At 50.1% G+C, this 25,304-nt stretch overlaps 1 protein-coding gene across 2 annotated transcripts in view; it reads left to right on the top strand.

The window, feature by feature from the left end:
- The window catches only part of XPNPEP1 (X-prolyl aminopeptidase 1), a 48,615-nt gene extending 24,473 nt beyond the window's left edge, over nucleotides 1-24,142 (top strand). For both annotated transcript variants that reach the window (XM_054728976.1, XM_054728975.1), the window contains exons 7-21: nucleotides 316-459; nucleotides 2,253-2,348; nucleotides 4,568-4,649; nucleotides 6,124-6,334; nucleotides 8,146-8,235; nucleotides 8,857-8,907; nucleotides 10,822-10,880; nucleotides 11,009-11,086; nucleotides 12,722-12,793; nucleotides 14,592-14,652; nucleotides 16,307-16,376; nucleotides 17,871-18,044; nucleotides 18,887-18,963; nucleotides 19,998-20,096; nucleotides 23,591-24,142. In XM_054728976.1, the coding sequence (XP_054584951.1) occupies nucleotides 316-459; nucleotides 2,253-2,348; nucleotides 4,568-4,649; nucleotides 6,124-6,334; nucleotides 8,146-8,235; nucleotides 8,857-8,907; nucleotides 10,822-10,880; nucleotides 11,009-11,086; nucleotides 12,722-12,793; nucleotides 14,592-14,652; nucleotides 16,307-16,376; nucleotides 17,871-18,044; nucleotides 18,887-18,963; nucleotides 19,998-20,096; nucleotides 23,591-23,719 (1,493 nt within the window). In that variant the 3' untranslated portion in view covers nucleotides 23,720-24,142. The remainder of the gene's footprint in view (nucleotides 1-315; nucleotides 460-2,252; nucleotides 2,349-4,567; nucleotides 4,650-6,123; nucleotides 6,335-8,145; nucleotides 8,236-8,856; nucleotides 8,908-10,821; nucleotides 10,881-11,008; nucleotides 11,087-12,721; nucleotides 12,794-14,591; nucleotides 14,653-16,306; nucleotides 16,377-17,870; nucleotides 18,045-18,886; nucleotides 18,964-19,997; nucleotides 20,097-23,590) is intronic.
- Nucleotides 24,143-25,304: the final 1,162 nt, after the last annotated feature.

Below are 25,304 nucleotides of genomic sequence, written 5' to 3'. Positions count from 1 at the left end.
TGGGGGGCCTTCCACTCGGGGGAGGAAGTGGGTGCTTGGTGCCTCTCCGCCCCCCTTGCTTGCTCGTGGGCTGTGGAATACTTGTGGGCTCAGCACGACTCGATATCGCAATAAAGGTCACGGTGAGGAGATGAATTCTGGCATCGAGGCCAGGGAAGGCCGTTGGTGGTGAAGACGTCCTTTCACAGTTCTCATCCCGCACACCCAGCGCAGGGCCTCCGGCAGGATCGCCTTTCAGAGGGGGCCCGACTCTCCAGGCCCCGCTGCCTGTTCTGGGCATCCCGTTCATGGCTGGGCTGGTGTGCTTCTCCTCAGACTACTGGAAGAAGATGGCCAAGGTCCTGCGAAGCGCCGGCCACCACCTCATTCCTGTCAAGGAGAACCTGGTGGACAAGATCTGGACAGACCGTCCTGAGCGCCCGTGCAAGCCCCTCCTCACTCTGGGCCTGGATTACGCAGGTCAGAACTGCAGCTGCGCCCAGCAGGGCTTCCCGCCATCCCCCGCCATCCCGTCCCCAGGTCTCCATCCCGGTCCTCTAAGTCAAAGTCAAGGCTGAGCTGATGGGAGTTTTTTGCCCCATCCTGGTCCAGTGGGGCATTTGATGAAAGCAGTAGCTTTATTTATTTCCACTGTTGCCACCTACTCACCACTTACTTTGTCAGAGTTTATTCTTACAAAGCGCTCGGGGCAGATTTTGGGTGCCACTAGGGTGTTTTTTTATTTCTTCTTCTTCTTCTTTTTTTTTTTTTACCACTTAGTTGCTCATTGTCCCTGAAGCTGTCTTATCCTGGTTTCTAGGTGCCACTTCCTTTTCTTCTGCTGGCATTTTGTGGGCTTACCTTCCCAGGCCCCCTGCCCTCTTGTGCCGTCTGCTTCCCAGGTTTTGGGGTGTGGGTAGGTTTCTTTGGCCTGTGTAATAGTTGGTGGGTGAGGAGAAGGTTCTGTGAGAGTTTGTAGGGATGAAAGTGTGGGTTTATGGGACAGTGAGGGGTGCCGAGGGGAAGGCCTGGGAGGTGGGGCTGCCGGGGAGAGAGCCTTGCTGCAGACACAGAGACGAGAGGTGGATGGGGGATGTCTGGAATGCAGGCAGATTGCCCAGAGGGGTCCTGGGAAGAAAGCATTACAGCCTGGACTCTCGGCCAAGTTTTAAATAGCATTCCTGTGCTCAGCTTCAAAGCAGCGTTTGGTCGTGGGGGCAGCCCCCGCTCTCTCTCCTTGTGATGCCCTCGCTGAGAGTATAGCTGATTGTGGGGCGGGAGGGGGGGGGGGCGGGGACGGCGGGGGGGGGGGGGGGGAATGGGTCCACTGAGTGGCCCAGGTCAGCTAAACATTTTCCATCAGCGTGTTTTGAATTTTTTTTCAAAACTGAAGCAGAGGCTCTGGCCTATTGCTTGTGGGAGAGGGGAGAACAAATGTTGCTGGTAAGACTTCTGTTCAGCAAACATTTGAGTGCAGGATACCATGCGAGGTGCTGGGTGAATAGGACAGATGCCTATCCAGTGCACAGGTGGCTGCAACCAGAGTTACCAGTGCTGCTGGATGGTGGGTGATGGTGGTGTGTGTGTGTGTGTGTGTGTGTGTGTGGGTGTGTGTGTGTGATTTAATCCTGGGGAGCAGCAGGGAGCCTTTATCCTACAGGGCAGGTGTGATTGGAAGCCATAGTCACACGGAGTCAGGCTGCAGAGAACCCCACGGTCCTCGCACTGACAGATGAGCCTTGCTGCTCCAGGAATGTGAGTGGTGGATGTTACTCCCCTGAGTGGAGACTTGATGAGTTCTCTCTGCAGGGGAGTGTGTTTTCAGTGCTCCCAGGGCTTCCTCTGCAGCACTGATTTTTATACAATAGTGCAACTAATTGCTAGTTTAATTGCCTGTCTTCCCTTCTAGACTTGTAAGCCCCATGAGGGCAGGGACTGGGTGTAGCTCAGGGACTGGGTGTAGCTCAGGGACTGGGTGTAGCTCAGAGCTGTGACAGCAGGATCAGCACGGGCCCGGCAGATATCTACCCCTGGGAAGTTTGATGCTTCATAGACATTTGCTGGATAAACACATGAATTCGTTTTGCTGGCGGGGTCGTCATGGTTCTCGCCGGTCAAGTGGCCGGGACAGTCACACCTCTTGTGTAGGGCTTGATTGCAGGTTTCCGCCTGCTCGCACAACACGCTCCCTAGGATGTGGCGCCGGCTAAGAATGTTTGGGACGCAGGTCCCCGGGACCAGGGCTGGAGTTGAAGCCCGTGTGTTTTTTGCAGGCATCTCCTGGAAGGACAAGGTTGCGGACCTTCGGTTGAAAATGGCCGAGAGGAACGTGGTGTGGTTTGTGGTCACCGCCCTGGATGAGATTGCGTGTGAGTGCCGTGTGGGCATGCTGCCTCATCTCTCCTTTGGCTCTCTGGGAATCCGTGTTCTCAGGCCACTCAGCTCTCCGAGTGGCCAGGGAATACCGAGGAGTCTGTGTCACCAAATGGTTCTACATATGCCAAGTGGGATGGAGAAGGAGTTGCCGGGAGTGGGGGAGGGCGGGTATCCTGGCTCCGAGCAGTGTTTCACCGAGGCTGGTGCTGAATCTGCTGATGCCCAATCTGCGGAGGCGTCCACCTGTGGCCAGTTTCCCGGGACTGGGACACCTGTGAGGGAGGACCTTTGCTCCCCACATTGTGTACCTGCCAACATTCATGTCTCTATAGGGGGACAAGGGCTGTCATAGGAGACATTTTTACTTTATCTGCTTACCCTGTGGTGCCCTAAGTTCTTTACAGTGAGAGTATTCTAGAAATATTCCTACCTCAGAAAACTTAGGAACCCAAAAAGTTCTTCGTGAAGCCTTTTGATAGAGTAGCAGTTTTCTCAAATTTTAAACCTTGAACGACCCGCATGTAATTATTCAGTACCTTCTGTTATCTCCTCGAACTGAAGGAATCTGTTCTGTCTGCTCTATTCTGACTAGATTTGACCCAGGGTAGCTGAGAGGAGGCACTGCCTTCACTTTTTATTTTCTCACGAGTGAGAGACCCAATAGTGTCCCATCTTGCCAGTCCCCAGCTCCAAACTTTGTCAACGGTATCAGTGTTTACATCCCTAATTAACTTAACCTCAGCACCTGAGAAGGTAACAGATAAAGCTAATTTCTCCCCTTTGTTACTAAAAAAACCACACATTCCCAGTGTGGAAAATGCAGAGGAAGTAGAAAGAAGAAAAAAAAAATCACCAATAATCCTGTTTCCCAGAGATAATCACTTTGAACATTCTGTGCATATATATAATTTTGTAGCCTGATTTTTTTAATGTATCAGTATACTGTAAGCATGTGAAAGCATTATTTCAAATGATTATTAGATATCCTAGCATATGGTTATACCACCATTTACTTAACCATTCCCCTAAGGACGACCTTTGGTTAGTTCCAGTATCCCCACGATTTTAGTCTGATGCTGCCATCAAAATCTTGATGCATCAAAATTTGGGTCTTAGTTTCCGATCATTTTCTTCCTCTTTCGGGTAGGCTTTTAGTGGTGGTATCACAGACTAGAGAATATGTGCGTGGTGGGGCTTGGACCTCTCTTGCCACTTACCTGCCAGAAAGGTTGTACAGGGGCATGTGAGTAGGCCCCTCATGCCCAGGCACTAGCTTTTTTTTTTCTTTTTTTTTTTCTTAAAGTACTAGTTTAGTCTGATAGACAAGAACTGTTGCCTCATTGCTTTACTTTGAGAAGCTGTTCTTTTAAAACAGAGGCAGCACTTTTTGCACCAGGTCTTGTAGCACTCTGGGCTGAGGGGGGGGCGGGGGGAAGGGAGAGAGAGAGAGAGAGAGAGAGAGAGAGAGAGAGAGAGAGAGAGAGAGAGAGAGAATAAGAATTAGGCAATGAGAATTAGGCAACTGGAAGCCCAGGGACCAGAGCTGTGCTCTCTGCCTGTCCTTCTAGTTTCACAGACAGCAGTGACCTCACCAAACCCCCTGACGCTGGCTGGCTGGCTGTAGGCCGGCCTCTACCCAGGGCTGCAGGGCTAACCCCTGGGTGGGCCGCAGGCTCCGGTTTCATCGTGGGCCCCTCTGACTCATGCTTTTGTTCCTCTGCCGGGAAGCTCCGCCTCCGCGGGGCTCCGTGACCCTGTCCCGAGGGCCTCATCTGGCCGCCCTCCTGGGTGGGTCTCAGTTTTTCACCCTCCGTTGTTTGCCTCGGAAGGGAGACAGTGCTTGGCTCCTTCCCCGTTAGTTGGGAGTGCCAGAGGTTTTCTGCGGTCAGGCCTGGCAGGTCACCACCAGGCGGACCATTGCAACTCTTTGTTTGAAGGGCATTTCTTGTGTTTTCTGACTAATCACTCCTCCATTCCCTCCTTGGGCCAGCGAGGCGGCAGCTTAAGAAACAGTTCTGGCGCCCTCGTTTGGCGGACACGAGCAACTGCAGCCCAGAGGTGGAAGCAGGAAGTGAGGTGCCTGCCTTTCTGAGAGATGCCTCTGAGCCCTTCCACTGCGAGCCAAAGCTCTCACCTCCCCTGCGAGGCACCCCTTCACGTCTCCCCTCAGGCAGGTGACAGGGACATGTTTCTTTGTGTGTGTGTTTTCTAGGGCTGTTCAATCTCCGAGGATCAGATGTGGAGCACAATCCGGTATTTTTCTCCTACGCGATCATAGGACTAGAGACGATCAAGTGAGTCTGCCCCACAGCACCTTGGAGCCCGTGTCCCCTTTCTGATTGGGCCCCCCAGTCTCTGTCTCACATTCTGCTCTTTCCCTCCCTGCCCCCCCCCCCCCCCCCCCCCCCCCGCCTCTTGCCTTCATTAACAGCAGGTATTTATTTATATCCTGCCTCTGTCCCAGATGATTTAAAATCTAGGAAAGTCTCCATATTATTATGGGATATAATAAAAGCATAATATGCTAATTAGACTGGACAGCCGAACGACCTTCTGGATGTCCTTCCAGACGAAGCCGGGGCTCTGAGGACCACGGCTGCGAGGGCCGAGCCCCTTGCACGAATCTCGTGCATCGGGCCTCTAGTTATGGGATAAAACAATAAGTAGGCAAGGACATCCGAACAAAACCAAGTGAGGTTAGTTCCCAAAATTCCTGCTGCAAAGTCTCGTTCAGGCCGCCCTGTTCACAATCCTGGGGTCACAGTGCAAATAAACCCAGTCACTTGGGAGGTCAGAATGACGCTAGAAGACCCCTTGAGCCACACCTCCTCAGACCATAGTTGACCTTGTAACGTTGCCTGCGGCCTTCCTGCCGTTACTCTTCTGTTGGGATGGCTTTTTGCATGCAGACAACATATTTACTGAGTGCCTGTTATGTGCTAGGGTCTCTATTGGGTGCTGGAGTGAATGAGACAGACCAGGCCCCGGGTTAGAGTTGGAGAGATGGGTGTCTCCTCGGGGGATTTGGGCACGTAAGTAGGGACCAGCTGGTCAGTAGGATGGGTACAGGTGTTATAGGAGGAGACAGAGCTAGACTTGGGGTCAGGAGACTCTTGGGGAGAGCAAAGCAGAGAGTAAGGGTTCGTGTGAGTTGGCCAGGTGAATGGTGGTGATCTAAGCATGGGGAACAGTATTTCTGAGCCTCTGGGCAGGAGAGGACACAGTGTGTGTGGAGGACCCAGAGGAGTCAGTGTGGTCGGAACATAGAGTGTAAGGCCAAAAGGTGAGCAGAAGCCACATATCCTGAAGGCCCAGGGGAGCTATCGAATGAGTTTTTCACAGGGATCAGCCTTATAAATTATAAGAATTCTGGATATGATAAACAGGATGGGCAGGGAAGGCTGCAGGCACGGAAACCAGGTAGGAGGCTGAGAGATGCCAGTGGCCTGAATGAAGGCAGTGACTGGGACAGCCTGTAGCTAAAGCTGGACAGATTTGATAGGCATTTAGGCTATTGGTCTAAAGAGTTTAAGGAGGGAAGGAGGGGCATCAAGGAAGACCGTGCCCAGGTCGTGACTTGGGGAATTGGGTGGATGGTGACAGTACACACTGGGACAGTGTACACAGCCTGGACTTGGGAAAGGAATGGGGAGGAAGGAGAAGCTGCCTGGTGTTGATTGCCAGAGGGCCGAGCCTGTTGCATGTGGGTCTGTGCTCCCATCCATGAATCCTCCTCTTCCTATTGCCTCACCTGTGGCCCCTCTGCAGGCTCTTCATTGATGGTGACCGCATAGACGCCCCCAGCGTGAAGGAGCACCTGCTGCTTGACTTGAGCCTGGAAGCTGAGTACAAAATCCAGGTGCTTCCCTACAAGTCCATCTTGAATGAGCTCAAGGCTCTGTGCACCAGCCTCTCCCCGAAGGAGAAGGTGTGGGTCAGCGACAAGGCCAGCTACGCTGTGAGCGAGGCCATCCCCAAGGTTGGTAGCCCCACTGAAGCCCAGATAAACCCCGCCACACCCCACGGGCCGGTCCCTTCCCAGTTCTGGCATCGCGTAGCCTTGTCTTTGAAGCAGAGGTTGGTCAGGCAGACCCCCAGGACTGGCTGTCGGGTCAGAGGTGTCGTCTGCCTGGATGAGCCCTTCGGGCTGGAGCCATCCTGAGAGTCTCAGGGCCCTTAGAGCCCACCTGTGCTTTCCAGAGTGTGCTTTCCAGAGTGTGGTATGAAAGATGGTCTTAGTTGGTACACATTAATACTTTGGTTTATTTAAAGGCATCTGCTTTCAAAGTGTTTAGTGTATACTAGGAGAAATATAATCAGCATGCGATAGCATGATATAAAAATTATTTCTTAAGACAAAGTTGAGTTTAAGAAACTAAGTTGATTTAAAGATAGTTTAAAGAAAAGCTTTAAGTAAATGCGAGAGCAGGGGGTAGGCAGCCAGGGTAAGAGCTGTTCAGGTGGTATGAGAAAACCTGAAGTTTGGGGAACATAACTCCACCCCCAGCCCCTCAACATCTTATAAGTAAGGAGACCTGAGGCCCAGAGAAGCTTTGGGAATTGGCGACTTGTCAAAGGTCAAATAATAGTGGTAGCCCTGCCCTTGACTGAGCTTTTGCTGGGCGATACCTGTCCTTTCATTTTAATTGGGGCCCGGGGCAGGACTGGAGTCCAAACCACCTGAAATGTCACGATTCTGTCCTCCCTGGGCCTCTGGCTGCCAGGTGGCCATTGACAAGCCCAGTGATGTCCCCCTTCTCCATTGAGCTTGGGCCATTGGGGGAGAGCCCAGGCCTGGGCCTCTAGACCTGGCTTGTCATCACACCCCTGCCACCAACACACTGGGATACACTCAGTTACCTAGAGCTTTTCTTCCTTGACTTAAGTGGGGATCACGCCTGCCTTCTCTGTGTGTGAGAGAGAATAACAAGAGTGGAGGGAGCAAAAGCCCTTTGAGAAGCTCTGTGCAAGTGTGAGGTGGTCCTGATACCCCCTCCCTATAACACAGGCTGGATTCAAACTTGTTCTCAAATGGGGAAGGGTTTTCCCAGTCCTTCAAGATCAGACCATGAATAGTACTGATGTGTGAGCCCCGAAGAAGAAGGGGAAGGAGCAGGAGTCCTCCCTCGTCAGTCATGTGTGTCCCCAGACATTGGAAAAAGCCTCCTTTGTGCAGCAATAAAGGGGTTATTTCAGTCTAACTTTGATCCCTTAGGGAACTCTCACCACAACTATGGAAGCTTGAAAAGCAATATCTTGCTGATCTGGCAGCCAGCAGTCTCAAAGAGCTCAGGGGGTAGGTGATAGAAAAGAAATACCTTGTTTGATGTACTTCATCTTGTTTTTGTTTTTTAAATATATATTTTTAGTGATTTCGGACAAGAAGGAAGAGGGAGAGAAAGATAGAAACATCAATGATGAGAGAGAACTGTTGATCAGCTGCCTCCCGCATGCCCCACATTGGGAATCGAGCTCACCACCCAGGCATGTGCCTGACTGGGAATCGAACTGTGACCTCCTGGTTCATAGGTCAATGCTCAACCACTGAGCCACGACGGATGGGCTACTTCCTCTTTTTTGATGAGCTCAAGCCCCTTTCTTTATGCTCAGTCATCAACCAACAGAAGCAGGTCTTTGGATCCCAGGGCTCGGCCAGCTTGGGTGGGTCCTGAGTGGAAGTTCTTCCAGTGGTTTGTGTGAAGCGTGGTGTGCCAGGTGAAGAGGTGGTTGCCTTGGTCTGGGTGAGGGGAGCCAACCTCGATCTCCCATTCTACTGCCCTTTGCCCCTAGGAGCATCGCTGCTGTATGCCTTACACCCCCATCTGCATTGCCAAAGCTGTGAAGAATTCTACCGAATCAGATGGCATGAGGCGAGCTCATGTGAGTAAGGCAGCCTGTGCAGAAGAGGGGATGTGTGGTGGTCCGAAGGCCCAGCTCCTCACCTGCTCTGTGGCCTTGAGCTTGGCACAAGGTTGGAACCTCTCTGAGCCTTCTAGAGTTAATGAGAGAATGAGATAAAGCACTTGATGGGCTAGATCTTGACAAACTATAACATACAACACAAAAAGAGATATTGATGATGATAGTTTAGATGATGGTGATGATTACCAAGATGAAAATGAAGAAGGTGAAGCCTCTTAAAGGGCCCAGATTGTGTTTCAAAACCAACGGAGGGTCTAGAAAGATTTGGGGCCCAGAGATAGCTTTTGGCAATGGCCTGTCTTTTATGGTCCCTATAGGATAGGAGTGAACCTGCTGAGGGAGCTGCGTGTGCTCTGAGGGGGGTCCTTCCTCGCTGTACCTGAACTGCTGGACAGCAGAGCAGCCTGTCCCTGATAGGGGACTGCTGCAGACTTGTCGCAGGAAATGCATGTCGAGCCCCAATTGCTGATGGTTTGTGCTCTGCAGGTACAGCCCTCTCTGTATCATGTTAGGACTAGGTTCTGAAACTGCTATTTGATATTCAGTAATACTTGAAAAACGTCTCTATTGTTTGCACAGATTAAAGATGCTGTTGCCCTCTGTGAACTCTTCAACTGGCTGGAGAAAGAGGTTGGTTCTTTAGTCTTTGTTTAATAAATGGATACAGATTGTCCAGGAATTAGTATGTGTGATTCTGACCAAGGCACCTTCTGTGCTCTGGTGTTCACGTTGTCTAAGATCTGGATCTGATTTTAATCCTCTCTTTCAATAGTTTTATTTTTCTTTCTGGAAATTTGCTTTGTGTGTGTTTAAAAATTCTTTGTTTTATTTTTTATTTTTTACTGATTTCAGAGAAGGGAGAGGGAGAGAGAGATAGGAACATCAATGATAAGAGAGAATTATTAATCAACTGCCTCCTACACACCCCATACTGGGGATCAAGCCTGCAACCCAGGCATGTGCCCAGCCGGGAATTGAACCATGACCTCCTGTTTCATAGGTTGATGCTCAAACACTTAGTCACACCAGCTGGGCTAAAAATTAGTTAATTATAGAAAATAGTAACAAGGATAAAGAAATAGTACAAGGATAAACAGAGAGGATCCTTTGGGGGTTAAGGAATTGTCTTATAATTGTAACTAAGTGGAATTTCATTATAAGAAAAACTAGAGGCCCGGTGCACGAATTCATGCATGGGTGGGGTCCCTTGGCCTGGCTGGCAATTGGGGCCAATGCGGGGGGGGGGGGGGGGGAGTGCGGGAGGGCCAGCTGGCCCGGGGGAGGGATCGCGGGAGGTTGGCCAGCGGCGGGGAGGGACCACGGAGGTTGGCAGGCTGCCAGAGGGAGGGACTGCAGGAGGTTGGCTGTGGGAGCACACTGACCACCATGGGGCAGCTCCTGCATTGAGCGTCTGCCCCCTGATGGTCAGTGCGTGTCATAGCAACCGATCTACTGGTCATTTTGTCACTAGGCTTTTATATATATAGATGACGCTCGTGAAATATTATCAGTAAACTGATCATATTAAGAGAAAAACATCTTTGTGTACTTTTTAAAAAAACATATTTTTATTGATTTCAGAGAGAAAGAGAGAGAAAGAGAGATAGAAACATCATTGATGAGAGAGAATCATTGATCGGCTGCCTCCTGCACTCCCACCACTGGGGATCGAGCCTGCAACCCGGGCATGTGCCCTGACTTGGAATCGAACTGTGACCTCCTGGTTCATAGGTTGATGCTCAGTCACTGAGCCAAGCCGGCCAGGCTCTTTGTGTACAGTTTGAACATCAATTTAAGCCATTAAACTTTTTATGTTAATTCCTGCCCTTTCAGTTCCTGTGGTTGACATGAGGATAGTTTCTTTGTGCTATTATTGCATAATATCAGATTTCCTTTAAATATGAAAAGTAACTTAAATTGGCCACCAGTGTGACTATTTTTCTCTCCGCTGGCTGTGTTCATCTGTGTAAACCATTTTTTCATTGTAAACCATTTTCACACAATTCTCAGTATGCAAATAAGATTTTGTTTTGTTTATTTTATTTACTTGGCATAATAGTGTGAGCATTTTCCATGTGCTTTGAGGCTTTTAAGCAATGATTTAAATGGAGACTGCATTTAGCGGCTAGACTGATTTAATTACCCATTCTGCCTATTTTCAGATGTTTAGATTGTTTTGATTTTTTTTGCTGTTATCAGTAACCCTGTAATAATATCATCATACTTATCTTTATTATTTATTTTGGATGACTTTCTTAGGAGGGGATGCTTTAGGATTTGTTAAACTTAGATGTGTTAAGTTTTGGGAGGTGCCAGATATAATCCTGAGGTATAAAATAGTGAGTGGAAAAACTAGATAGAAACCCTTCACCTTGGATAGCTTTGGTGAGACCTTTGGAAATTCTCTCCTTGTTAAAGATGAGACCTAATCTGCGTCCTATACATTGGGCAGTTGGGACATGGGAGCTGAGGAAAAAGTAAGCTTTCAGTATTCCTGCCCTCTTTAATGTGGAGGAGACACATGAATGGTCACTTCCTCGTTAGGTGCCCAAAGGTGGCGTGACGGAGATCTCAGCTGCCGACAAAGCGGAGGAATTTCGCAGGTAAGGGTCTGTTGAGGGTCCCGGGAACCTTGTGCTCATCTCCTTGGCCAGTTAAATGAGGCTGGGAGGGCCTGATTCTCTGCACAGTAACAAACTGTCCCTCTGCTCCGTGTGTCTTTCTGCTCCAGGCAACAGGCTGACTTTGTGGACCTGAGCTTCCCGACGATTTCCAGTACGGGACCCAACGGTGCCATCATTCACTACGCGTAAGGCCGCCGAGGAGCCCGCTGCCCGGCTTTGCGGCTGCTCCTGCACCGGGTCTGAGCAGGGGAGGCCCCGTGCCCACCGCTGTGTCCCCGCTGACACTGTTCCTCTATGGGCAGTAAGACCTTAAGGTCTTATTTTCTCTAAATCTCCCAGTCTCTGCCTCGGGGAACCTCCTCTTAGGCTCAGATGTATGGCATTGACGTTCTCCACGGGGTAGTCACACGGTTGTCCCTCCCTCCTCTCTGAGGCGGCGGGAGCTGTGTTCAGAGCCCTTGAGTCTTGATGATTATAATTCTTTAGTGTGTGTGTGTGTGTGTGTGTGTGTGTGTGTGTGTTTTCCCTGTAATGGCAGCTTTCCCTGATGCACTAGTCCTAAAAAACTCCATACTAAAAAAGCTTATCACTATGTTGGGGAACACCCCGTTATGGATGGGGAAATAATCAGCACCTCCTTTTCCCTCTCTGTGGGCTTGAAGCCTGGCACCCCAGCATTTGGGGATTTTACCAGGAGACCCGCAAGAGCCCATGGACCAAGAGCCGAGCATCCCTGCCAGACAAGAGGGTGCTGCTAGGTTCGCTGTGCTGCACTTGGGCACAGGTCCTCCCCCCCCCCCCCCCCCTTTTTGATCATTCCTTTTCGCGTTTCTGGTCTTGGGGCAAATTCTGAAGCTGTGTGTGGGAGCTAGTCACACATGTGATCGCACAGTTCTCTCGCATGAATGCTTCTGTTCCAACATTCAGATGTCAGAAGGACTCCAGCTTCTGTCTTATGTGTCACTTAGGTGATAAATTTCCTGGCTGGACACTATCCTAGAATTTCCAGATAATTAACACATTAAAACATTTCAGAGCGAGGGCTCTGCTTCTCCTCTGGGGACTTGCTTCTCCTCCTTCATTGCCATGGAGGGGGTGGTGCTTGGAAATAAAGGAGCACCTCTCTCAGCTGTGGGGCGGAGCCCTGGACTGCTCCCATCCCTTTTTAGCATCTCTCAGGGCAGTGACATTGTGTGGAAAAAGGCACGAGGAAATGAGATCACTTTTTAAAAATACCTCATGCTCCTTTGAAAAAAGTGCTCCGGCATAAGAGCATCATGATCCATCCCTATTCACAACAAAAATCCCTTGTAGTTTTTCTCCCCAATGGAGCAATTCATCGCCTGTCTGGTGGTCTGAGAGGCAAGTGGGGAGGCAGCTGATGGGGTGAGCACTGAGGGAGGGACATGGAGCCTGAGACAGGGACACACACCCAGAGATAAGCGACTCTAGGCTGCTCTCTGCCTAGTTTTCAAGACTCTAGTTTGGCCCTGTTGTGTCTATTGATAATTATTTTTGTAGCTTTTACAATTATCTCACGAATACCTATTTTGTTCCAGACACAAATGGAGATAGGCATAAAGAAGTATGTTATTCTTCCTTTTCGTAGCTCTTTCTCTAGTTGGGGAGATAGGTTGACTGGGACTTTAAATAGTGGAAGTTTAATATTAGTTGGAATAATTAAGTTATTGGGCAACTTAATTTTAAAATATCATTTCAGGCTTACATAAGTTGTAAGAATAGTATGAAACGTGCCCTCCTCCTGAACTTAGCAGGTGAATACATTCGTGGAATAACTCATTTTTTATTTACTTCCGTAGGCCGGTCCCTGAGACGAACAGGACCTTGTCGCTTGATGAGGTGTACCTCATTGACTCGGGTGCTCAGTACAAGTAAGTGAACTGGCGCTGTTCCCTTAACTAGACAAAGTGTGACTGCAAAGGTGGCCCGATGTGTAGAACTCCACTCTGTTGAGTTAAGGAATTTGAGTGGGGGGGTGAGCCAGTGTCCAGCCGAGAGCTCAGCTGGTCATCCCGTTCTGCACCGGCCGTTAATTCAGCCTTTCCCACGTCTTGTCCTGTTTTTCACCCTTCGTTGACATAGCCCAGTTGTGACTCTCGTCCACAAAAGACTGTTTGACAGAAATATGAAGCCCTTGGCCGGAAGTTGTTAAATACTAAATAAATAACTGAAAGTGAGCTTTCAGAACCACTGCAAAGTCTTCTGCCCCCACCCATGAACTTCCTGCTGTCTCCCTGGCCTTGCAGCGGTCCAGGGCCTTGTGAAGTGAGGGCATGACTTTGAATGAATGAATGAGAAATGAAGGGTACCCCTGAATTTCTGAATTTCCTTCTTCATGTCTTGCTACTTTCATCGTCATCCCCTAGAATAGTTTCTCAGAGGAGAACCCAAAATTGGGTTGGGTCTTGATGTGGAACCCATGAGAAGGAGCTGGAGTGGGTGTTGTCTGTAGTAAGAGAGTAGGAGCAAGGCCTTTTCATGGTCCATTCCCCACTGCCACCGGGACCGGGGCTGATGGAGAACCTCATTCAATGAGCTCAGCCAAGTACATGGAGACCACAGCCCAGCCTTGGGTGTCAAATAGCAGCCTAGCACTTAGGGCATGGGATGTAAACTCTGGTTTGCTTTTACATTTTAGCAGGACTCAGGAAGTTATCCTTTCTGTGTCAGGGCTGTGGATTAGGATGTTAAAAAGAGACGCATTTGGGTATTTTTAAGTCCAGCAAACTTTCTGTCCTGATAAGAGGAATTGGAGTTTGGCTGTCATTTGCTAGAAACAGGCTCCTGTTGACTCTGTTTCCCTGCCTTTTCTTCATAATCCCTGCAGTGCCGTCTCCCGTGAAACAGTCCTCACATTGTAGACCAAGAGCGTGTGAGTCGGGGCCTGAGTTCGCTCCCACTGCATTGGGCCAGCCTTGCATTCACACTTGTTGTCTCATTTTATTTTGGATAACAACCTTTTTGAGACATAATTCACACACCACACAATTGACTCACTTAAAGTGTACAATTCATGGTTTTTAGTGTACTCACCGAGTTATGCAACCATTACCCCAGTCAATTTTAGAACATTTTCATCACCCCAAAAAGAAACCCCATTCCCATTCCAGACTTTTCCCATTTTGCCCTCCCCAGGGAACCACTGCTGTGCTTTCTGTGTCTGTGTGTTTGCCTATTCTGGACAATTCATATAAATGGAGTTGTATGGACTTCTCTGTCTGGCTTCTATCATTAGCATAATGTCTTCAAGGTTCATCCATGTTGTAGCATGTGTCAATACTTTAGTCTTTTTAGTTGCTGAATAATATTCCATTGTGTGAACACAGCACATTTTGTTTATTCATTTGCCAGTTGATGAACATTTAGGTTGTTTCTACCTTTTGGACATTGTAAATAATGCTGCTATGAACACTTGAGTATAGGTTTTTGTGCAGATATATGTTTTCATTTATCTTGGGTATTTACTGAGGTGTGGAATTGCCAGGTCATAGGGTAACTCAAGGTTTAACCTTTGAAGGAACTGAAAACTGTTTTTCAAAGTGACTGCACTATTTTACAAGTTCACCAGCGATACATGAGGATTCTAATTTCTTCACACCCTTGCCTGTCTCATATGTGAGCAAAAGCTTATTTTGACTGAAAACTAACTTGCCCTTTTCTTTTGGAAAGAGATGGAACCACAGACGTGACCCGGACGATGCATTTTGGGACCCCTACGGCCTATGAGAAGGTAAGGTGGAGCAGAAAACCTGACAGGCCCTCTCTGCTTTCTTAAGAAGAGCATTGTTTTTATGAAAAGGGATTGTATAAATAAGTAACAATTATGTGTGGGATAGTAAAATAGCCCATTACTGTGGAGTCAGGCTTATCTGCTTTATGACATCCAGTTAATTAATCATTAGAGAACTTTTAAAAGCATTCTGTCTGCTAAGGTCAAAGCAGCTCAGATTCAAGTTTAAATGGCTTTGGCCTCGAGTCAGGAAGTCTCTTTGGGGATGGGAGTGGGTTACTGAAATCCATGCTTGTTATAAACAGTATCTAGGTTTTTTCAAGTTCAGTGTTTCTGTGTCTGGGCTCATCTCTCTAGGCTCTGCAGTGGCACACACTGCTCAGGCTCTGGTCTGTCTGTCAGGAGAGGAAGCAGCTGTGAGGTGGAGAGAGGTAAACCAGGAATCGAGAGACTTACTTCAGGTCCTGTCTGCTGCCTGTTGGCTCCGTGACCTGGAATGAAGCACTTAGACCAGGGGTCCTCAAACTTTTTAAACAGGGGGCCAGTTCACTGCCCCTCAGACTGTTGGAGGGCCAGACTATAGTTTTAAAAAAAAACTATGAACAAATTCCTCTGCACACTGCACATATCTTATTTTGAAGTAAAAAAACAAAACGGCAAAAACACCCGCATGTGGCCCGCGGGCTGTAGTTTGAGGACGCCTGACTTAGACCATCCATTGACACGGGGATAAAAGCACCCGCCTCCAAGGCTGGCCGGGAAGGTTCCATGAGCTGAGCAAGTTCCTGGGTCCCAGTCACTGCTCAGTGCATGTTGACTGAGTCTCTGCGTGAATCTCGCAGGGGAGCCCCTCAGGAAGTTTATCCCAGGAAGGAGGGTTTTCTGTGATGCACTGGGGCAGGTTTCATAGTTTTGGTCCCTTGCCTTGTCTCTCTGTGGGCACCAGCACCTGAGAAGAGTTTGACCTTGGGTCCAGATACCCTTGGGTGTGACTCCCCTTTTGCGGCGGGAAGAGCCCCAGACCAGACTGAGGAGTGTGGGGTTGAGTCCTGACTCGGCACAGTAGTGGCAAGCCACTGACCTTCCAAACAGCCCTCTTCTTGTCCAGGCACTAGGGATAACCCTAGGTATAGCAGGTGGTAGGGAGCCCAGAAGTTGAGGCAGAATTGCCTGGTTGAGGCCAGATGCTACCACTTCGGAACTGCATGGCCCGGCCTGCTACCCCCGGTCTCCGTGGAGTGCGGATGACAGTAGTGCCCAGGTGTGAGATGTGGGATGAAACGTAGTGTTTAGCATCATGCCTGGCGCAGAGGAGTAGCTCGGTAATGTTAGCTCATGTCCTCAGCACTGGTTACTTTTCCAGTCTTCCCGAGGCTCAGGTGACATTGAGGGTGTCCGAATGCTCATGATAAGGGGAGGACCTGGGGGGCCATCTCTCCCATAGTTCTTTGCTGAATTTAATTCCAAGATTTTCTGGAAAATTGGTTTCAAGGCTAACCTTTTTTCCACCAGACTTTTTTTTTTTTTACTTTGATCTTCTGTGTGGTATTGCTGACAAATCTTCAGAGGCAAGGCTTTCTGAAGTACCAGAAAACCACAGGATCGCGTGCCCATGCCTGCTCTGCAACATGCCCCCCTGGGTTTTCTTTGGCAGGAATGCTTCACGTATGTCCTCAAGGGCCACATAGCTGTGAGCGCAGCCATTTTCCCAACCGGAACCAAAGGTAGGTGGTTCCTTCTGTCACATGGCAGCCTTTTCCCATCCAGGCATCAAACACGTCTGAGTGGAAGAAAAGAAGGCCTTCTCTCTCGGTGTCAGCCCCCAGCCCACTTCTGGCCCAGCCAGGGCACGGGGTGGGGTGCTGCACGGAGTGAGTCTCCTGCACCCACCGACTGAGTTCAGAGGGCCTCTCAGGAAATAGGCATGGGATTGGCCTGGTGTCAGCTGTGTGCCTCACTCCTGACCATGAATGGTGTTGGGTGACAATGAATAGTGTTGGGTGACAATGGATGGTTTTGGGTGACAATGAATGGTGTTGGGTGACAATGAATGGTGTTGGGTGACAATGATGGTGTTGGGTGACAATGGATGGTGTTGGGTGACAATGATGGTGTTGGGTGACAATGGATGGTGTTGGGTGACAATGAATGGTGTTGGGTGACAATGATGGTGTTGGGTGACAATGGATGGTGTTGGGTGACAATGGATGGTGTTGGGTGACAATGAATGGTGTTGGGTGACAATGATGGTGTTGGGTGACAATGGATGGTGTTGGGTGACACGGGCTGCTGGCTTCCAGGAAAGGGCAGCGGGGCATGAGCCTCAGGGCCAGTGGACATCTGTGTAGCCTCCTGCCTGTCCTTCAGCTCTGGGCCAGTGCGTTCTTTCAGGATGCGTGTTGGGGTTTATTTTATTGGGCCCCTGACTTCAAATATGTACCTCCTTGCTGAGGACTGGTGGGCGGGGCACTGAATGGGGAATGCACCAGACCTGGGCCTTGAATATGCTTAGGCTGGGCTTGTGCTCATCTCCCTGGGGGTCGGTTTCCTCATCTGTCCTGCCTGCCTGCTTGCTTGAGTCTGGTGAGAATATCATCTTTGTAAGTCTAAAACCTCAGGGTCCCAGAGCTGGAAAGGGAATGTCCACGTTATCTAGTGCAGCTCTTTTTTTTTTTTTTTTTTTCTTTTTAAAAAATATTTTTATTGATTTCAGAGAGGAAGGGAGAGAAACATCAGTGATGAGAGAGAATCATCAATTGGCTGCCTCTTGCACACCCCCACAGGGGATTGAGCCTGCAACCTGGGCATGTGCCCTGACTGGGTATCGAACTGTGACCTCCTGGTTCATAGGTTGATGCTCAACCACTGAGCCACACCAGCCAGGCTCTAGTGCTGCCCTCACCAGCTGCGGGCTGCCACCCCCTCACCTGTTGTGGGCTGCCACCCCCTCACCAGCTGCAGCTGCCATCCCCTCACCAGCATCCCGGACAGATCCTCCAGCTTCAGACTGCGCTGCCTGGCTGGGGAGCTGCTCTCCTCAGAGGCTCTGATCATTAGTTCTTCCCTGTGCTGGGCTGAAATCTGAACCCTCTGGTAACTTTTACTCCTGGTTTCTGTTTCACCTTCTGGAGCCAAACTTAACAAGCCTCTTCGCTAAAATGTTTTGTGGATTGAAAAGTGCTGTGCAGTTATCAAGTGGTTCTTCATGTGTCTTTCAGGCCACCTTCTCGACTCCTTTGCCCGCTCAGCGTTGTGGGATTCGGGCTTGGATTACCTGCACGGGACGGGACACGGTGTTGGGTCTTTCCTGAATGTTCACGAGGGTCCCTGCGGCATCAGTTACAAAACGTTTTCCGACGAGCCGCTGGAGGCGGGCATGATTGTCACTGACGGTAGGCAGCCCTCACCTAGGACGCGAGCACGGATCCTCCTGTCTCCTGAAGGCTCTTTGTTGTTTCTTATATTTTAATTATTTTAAACTAAACTGGAAACAATTTCCCCTTGTCATCTTGACTTAAACACCTTTTACGATTATAAAAGTGATACACGTTCACTGTAGAAAAAGTGAGACATTGGAACAGTCTGAAGAAAAAGAAATCATTTGTAATCTGACCACCCAAGGGAAACAGGACTTAATATTTCAACATGTTAGTTTTGGTCTTTCGTATATGTACGTATTTTTTTAAAAATATATTTTTATTGATTTCATAGAGGAAGGAAGAGAGAGAGAGACAGAAACATCAATGATGAGAGCGAATCATCCATCGGCTGCCTCCTGTATGCCCCACACTGGGGATTGAGCCCGCAACCGGGCATGTGCCCTGACCAGAAATCAAACCATGACCTCCTGGTTCATAGGTCCATGCTCAACCACTGAGCCATGCAGGCTGGGCTCTGCTTTCTTAATATATTGCCTATTGCCATATCATCACCAAGTTCTTGTGAATGTATTTGAATGCCTGCATCATTATGCCTCTCGCATATGCATTGGGATTTAGTTGGTAGCCCCCGGTTACTGTCCTCCCTACCCTGCAGCCAGTTTTCAGGAACCTCAAAACCTTTCGGTAGCTCAGGAACTTATTAGAATGGGCCACATGGGAGAAGGGGCATCTCTGGGCTCTCGCGTCGGGTTGAGTGGGCCCTTCACCTGTTTTACCCCCCGTTTGGGGTGGGCAGGCCTCTGTGTGCCTCTCCCTCCTGGACCGCTGCTCATTCGGGCTTTGGTTTGCTTCAGAGCCAGGGTACTATGAAGACGGGGCCTTTGGAATTCGCATTGAGAATGTGGTCCTGGTGGTTCCTGTGAAGACCAAGGTGAGTAATTGATGTATTTACTTTTAAAATTTCCTTATTCCTTAAATGGGGAGGTCGGAGACTTTTATGCTTGGAGCTTCCTTTCCCTGATATCGGGGACTTTCCTGGGACTCATCCTCTGCAAAGCCGGAAGGAAAATCCTTAATGAACGGGGACCCGGGAATGGGATCGGTGGAGCCTCAGGCAGGCCCCTGCTTGGCGTGATCTGTGGCTGTGCGTTTACTAGAGGCAGCGTCTTGTCACGAAGTCTCCTCTGCTGGGCCCATGCTTATTTAAAGGCCCCTCTCAGACCCTGAATCAGTTTCCAGGCCTGGAGAGTATTTTTCACTAAAGCCCCGGGGGATTTTTCTCAGGTAAAGCTGAGGCACATGGGTGGGGCCCAGGGGCAGGCCGAGGGGCAGGTGTGGTGCCCTCGGGAAGACGGATGTTCACCTTCTCCCCCATCAGCATCACCAAGAGGTCACGGGGAGCTTTACCTAGAAGACCTGTTTGCTCCTCCTCCGTTGGTGACTAGGGATTGAACAGGCGGAGGGGAGTGGCTTCCATGCCTCCGGTGAGGCTGACAGCAGGGGCCTGCTCTCGGCTTCCACGTGGAAGTCCCTGTCCATGAAAGTGGCCACTTGCCTCCCTCCCAAAGCCCTGCCTGGGACAGAGACCAGTGTGCTCAGGCGCCCCGGCTGTTCCATATCGCTCAGAGTGGGCACACCTGTTATCTCGGGCCTGGCTGGGTCAAGCCTGGCCACATATTTGACCATTTAACAAATGATTTTGGGAATTATACCCCAGCAGAGTCTTGAGAACCGAAACCAGGGAAGCCCCTGATCCCAGACGCCCCTACTCCCTTGCCCCCACTCCCCTGCCGTCACAGAGGACAGTGGTCTGTGGCCCTGCTGCTGGGAGGCCTCGGTGGCCTCATCTGTGTCCATCGTGCCTGCCATGCCTGTCCGCTACACCTGGCTCCGAGGGCTGGCCACGCTGGTGGTGCCTGGTGGTAAAGAGGAGTCAAAACTTCTGTTTCCTTCCTTACCCCACAGTATAACTTCAGCAACCGGGGAAGCCTGACCTTTGAACCTCTAACTTTGGTCCCGATACAGACCAAGATGATAGATGTGGATTCTCTTACAGACAAAGAGGTAACGAGGGAGTCCTGGGGAGGCAGCGTGGGGGCGGGGAGAGCTACCTCATCCTCTTTTCTGCATTCTCACTTTTGAAGTCCGAGGTCTGGGCCAGCTGAGTCTGCTAATCCTGGGTCTCCTGAGCATGAGGTGCTTTTCTTGTAGTTGCTGGGCCTCTGGGTGGAGATTGTCCTTCTCCCGCCCCCATTGTGGGGCTGTAGGTTCGCAGGTGGAAGCCTGCTTTGTGCTGTTGTTTTCCAGGAGGGCAGGAGCCACGGCTGCCTGAGCAAATGTGGGCCACGTGTCTTCCCTACAAAAAGCCAGACCGTGGTGGGGCCTGTGGGTTGTTGCACACAGCAGGTTGTTTTCTTGTGCTGCATTAAGCATTAAGGAAATGAGAAGCAACTCTGTTACCATCCGCCTAAGTTGCACACAGAGAGGAGGTACCTGCTCCCCGGGACCCTCGGGGCTGTGGCGCCCTTCGCAGAGTAGGAGCCCAGGGTGTCACCTACTGAGCTCACAGGGTTGCAGGCCTTGAAGCCCCTTCAAATCTTAGGGTGGCTCCCAGGCTCATGAGGCCAGGGAAGTGGCAGGCCCAGGACCCTGGAGTAAGGCTGAGGGATCAGGCAGGTGATCAAGGTCAGAGCAGAGACAAGGGTGAAAAACGGGGCAGAGCAACCAACAAAACAGTTCCCAGGCCAGGGAGACAAGCCAGGACACAAATTCTAGAACAAGGCAGGTGGGCAGAAGTGCCTTCAAAAAGCAAGTGAATGACGGGAGCCAAAGGCAGGACAGGCATAGCGGCTCCTGGAGAAAGAAGACATTTTTGTGACCAAGGCAGCCACTGGCCTCATCCCAGGGCCTTTGAGCGTCTCTGGAGGCAGGAACACGTTCTCCGTGGGGCCTGCCTGGGCCTGGTGCTTGTCTCCGTGGGCCTGTGGCCGGGATCCTCCCAGCTAGACGCCTTTCCTGCCTTGTTTGGCTCACAGATGGATGACAGAGGAAAGTCACCCACTTTTGCTTAGCTTTCCTCTCTGTGTGGGCACCTCTGCTTGACCATCGGTGCCTTGGTTCAACCAAACATTCCCGCTCACAGGACCTAAGCGGGCCCCGCTGATGCAGGTTATTCAGCTTGTGTAGACGATGCAGAACTGAAAGCACCTGTGAGCAGCCCAGGGTCAGGTGGGTCTCTTCAGCAGGAAGGCCTGCCACGGTCCAGGGCTTTTCTCCAGCCCCCGTGGGGGATGACTTAGGTCAGTGGTCGGCAAACTCATTAGCCAACAGAGCCAAATATCAACAGTACAACCATTGAAATTTCTTTTGAGAGCCAAATTTTTTAAACTTAAACTTCTTCTAACACCACTTCTTCAAAATAGACTTGCCCAGGCCGTGGTATTTTGTGGAAGAGCCACACTCAAGGGGCCAAAGAGCCGCATGTGGCTCGCGAGCTGCAGTTTGCCGACCACGGACTTAGGTGAAAGGGGATGAGAACACATAAAGGGCACAGGAGCCACCCTGCTTAGAGGCTTCTGCCCCATTGGCACCAATCTCTTGTGGTGGCCCTTAGGCACAGCTTCTGGGGTCTTGGCTAGGGACCCTCCAGGAGTAAGTCACTGCTGTTTCGGAAGCCCCAGATTTATCAAGAGGTAAGTGGGAAAGGGACCCTTTTGCTAAAAGAGATAATGTGCTCCGCTTGATATGTTAAATTCTGTTGTCCACAGTTATTTGTGGGAAATGCTTATGATCCTAAGGTAAGAAGATATTCTATAAAAACTAATTGGACAGAAGAATAGTTCAGTGATTTGGATGTTCAAGGTATAGTTCGAAGGCATAGTAAAACTCCCCGACAAGATTCTGCTCGCTGGGTGATGAAAATACCTGGTTGTGGCCTTCCACTCTCTCCCAGACAGATGGTCTTCCTTGTCACTTTGTGGAGTTTGGGGGTCGGGTCAGCATTCCCACCAATTATCACCAGATGGCAGCAGAGGACTTTGGTTGGATGTGAACATGGGCAGCTGCAGACTGTCAGGGCCTTTGGGAGGTTGCTCCTCCTTCCCCATCCCACAGGGCCTTGGGGGGTCCCCTGTGGTCCCTGGCTGGCTCCCGCTGTGGCCTTCACTGTTGAGCTGTTTGGGCGGCAGGCTGCCTTGTAGCCCTGCGTGGCCCTGCTGCAGACACAGCACTCGCTTTCTTTTGACTCTACCTCCTTCCCCAACTCCCAGCAGGGCCTGCAGGCTCTTTATCAGTGGGGATCAGAGCCCTCGATGGGCCCAGGCCAGCTGGCAACATCACCCCATCTGTCTGCCCCTGGGCCTTGAAGACCTGTGTGCCCATCTTGACTCCTTAGCCAGGCTTCCGTACCTGGTCCAGACTGCAGACTTCAAAGCCCATGAGTTTGTAACAGTCTCCCCAGTAGCTCTTGGCTCCTTAAAGCAACCACGTCCGTGGTGGTGCCAGTTTGCCAGCCTCGCTGCAGCTGGGTGTCCAGGCACGCCCACTTCATGGGCAGTGAAGGGAGTGGGTTGTTGTCCTCAAGGTAGAAACTTCACTCCAACCTTCATCCCCCAAACCCCACCCACACAAGGGGGCCATCCCACCCTTTTACAGCTGCCGGACTTTCACTGTCAGACCCAGTGATCAGCCTCACCAGGCACCGAGTCCTGTCTACCTCCTTTTTTTTATCTTTCATCTCCTGGCCACAGGAGAGGCTGTCAGTCAAGGTCACTCCCTGCCCCGCCCTGCAGTCACATAGCCTGGGCCACACTTAAAGGCCCACATCCTAGTTCAGTGATGGGCAACCTTTTGAGCTTGGTATGATAACTCGGGTAGTGTGTCACTTTGAGGAAAAAACATTATTTCGCGATATTTATAGTTTAAATAACATAAATGTTTCATCCTCGGCATGCGGTTGCCTCAGCAGCCACGTGTCATCAGAAATGGCACTGACACGCGTGTCAGAGGTTCGCCATCACTGTCCTAATTGATTCAGCTTGGTCAGTGGATACAGGATAGGAAGTGAGCATGTGGGCAGGCCAGCCTCACAGAGTGTCTCTTAGTAGGCGTCTTCATAGCAGCCCAGGGACTGTTTTCCAGGTCCTCTCTGCCCTCAGCACCCTCAGATAACTCGGGTGTAGGGGAATAAGGCCCCTTGGGTGGGTGCAGCCTCCTCCCTCTTCTGATGGCCTGTGAGTTTGGTTCCCAGGATCCTGTTTGCAAGTTACTCTGCACTCAGGGAAGCCTGAAGGCATTGCTTGCCATTAGGTGTTTGTGGTTCCCTCCTAGCCACTGCCAGGCCACGTGTAGTAGACTGTCTGGGAGCATTTTCACCACAAGCGATGTGGCCTCGTCCCGTCTGAGAAATAGAGCACAGGGAGTCACCTGTCCGTGAGCAGGGGGAGAGTTTTATTCTCGTTGGTGCGCTCAGCACGTGGGCCCCTCACACCCTGCCTGTGCAGCCTTTGGTAAAGGAGACGATGAACACACTGCGTCCGTCTGTCTTTCCCTCTCTCTAGTGTGACTGGCTCAACAACTACCACCAGACCTGCAGGGACGTGATCGGGAAGGAGCTGCAGAAACAGGGCCGCCAGGAAGCTCTCGAGTGGCTCATCAGAGAGACGCAGCCCATCTCCAAGCAGCACTAACACCTGCCCGGTGTTTGTTTCCGAAAATGCTCTGGGGGAAGGAAGACACTGGGCAGCCCCTGCCATCTCCCCCCTTTCCTCTCCTCCTTTCTTACCTCTCCTTTTTACTTTTAGACACTTGAGAAGAACGGAAAATCTTCTTATCCTCTTTGATATTTTCTTGCAAACACTTGATCTTTTATGATTTTTTAAAAAATTGGCAAGAACGAGCCAAGAATAAACTTGCTGCACCCGAGGCCGGGTCCCCTCAAAGCTGAGCGCTCCACCCGGGAGCCGCGGAGCAGCTGCAGCGAGTTCTCAGCCGGCGATGGGGAAGCAGAGTGCTCTGTGACGGCCAAGTTCCAGGTGCTAGTCCATTACCCATGATCACCTTGATGCTCACGAGATGCTATTTATGACCAGTGAATAAAAAGCCCAACAGTGCTTTGTCTCAGCTGTCTCTTTCCTCGCGACGCTGGCCGCCCTGCGTGTCAGGTGAGCTCGTCTCCAGGGCCGGTGGCCTTTGGAACAGACATTGGGGTGAGGAACCTGGGCTCCCTGCACATTGTCTGGCTCAGTGGTAAGCCTCTTTTTCTTAGAAAACCTAATATTTTGGTGAGTGTTTTTATTATCAGTTTTTCTTTCTGATTTTAAAATGTCATTAATATGCAAAAAAAAAAAATTTGAAAGCATTGGAGCCTCGGAACCTAGCCTAGCCTTGGTGCCTTGAAGCCTAACCTTGGACCCTACCCTCGGGGCCTAGCCTCACCTATAGCACCACAAGATCTTATTACTTGTAGACAACGGGGCTTCTCTTGACTTGCACACGTGGGGCAAGCTCGAAGGGCTGGCTGAGCTAATGTCCTGTGACCTCAGACCATCATGGCTGGGGATGGGAAAACTGACTTCCTCTCTCCTGGCGGGGGTGTCTGAGGCGTGGGCCATACTGCCTCCTGCGGTTTCCCCATGGGGTAGAGCCCTAGCTGCCCACTATGATAACTCGTTTAATAACACATCCTTTATTTTCTTTCTTTCTGTGTCTCGCTTTCTTTTCTCCTACCGTTGTTTCCTGAGACCATCCCCCAATAAATTATTTACATGCACATCCTTGTTTTAGGCTGTGCTTCTTTAGGGCCCAACTTAAGATGGACCGATAGAGCCGCTAATTATAAATTACATACAGTTAATATATATGCTATGTAGTTAATATATAAGTATGTATATGTTATATTTAATAACATATGCTATATATTTTTGCCAGTTTCTTTATATTCAGTAACATATAGAGTGTGCCTACGTATAAAAGAATATAGATACACACATATCCCTTGTACAAAAAGTGGGTTATTCTGTACATATGCAATTTGCTTTTTTAACTTGGCAATACAGCTAGGTTATTTTTCCATATTGTTACATAGAGATCTAGTCTTTTTCATGACTGTAGACTATGCCACTGTATGGCTCTGTTATTTTTTAAACCAGTCTCATTCAATCCTGAACCACTTCTTTGATTTGGATGGCTTTGGCTTGGCCATTCACCAAAGCATGGTTGGCAGTGTCTGTTACTTTCCCCGACTACCAGAGCAGGAAATGTATTTGCCGTTCA

This window comes from Eptesicus fuscus, chromosome 17 (assembly GCF_027574615.1).
Source record: "Eptesicus fuscus isolate TK198812 chromosome 17, DD_ASM_mEF_20220401, whole genome shotgun sequence".
Classification (NCBI taxonomy): Eukaryota; Metazoa; Chordata; class Mammalia; order Chiroptera; family Vespertilionidae; genus Eptesicus; species Eptesicus fuscus.
This window is presented reverse-complemented; position numbering and strand designations above follow the sequence as displayed.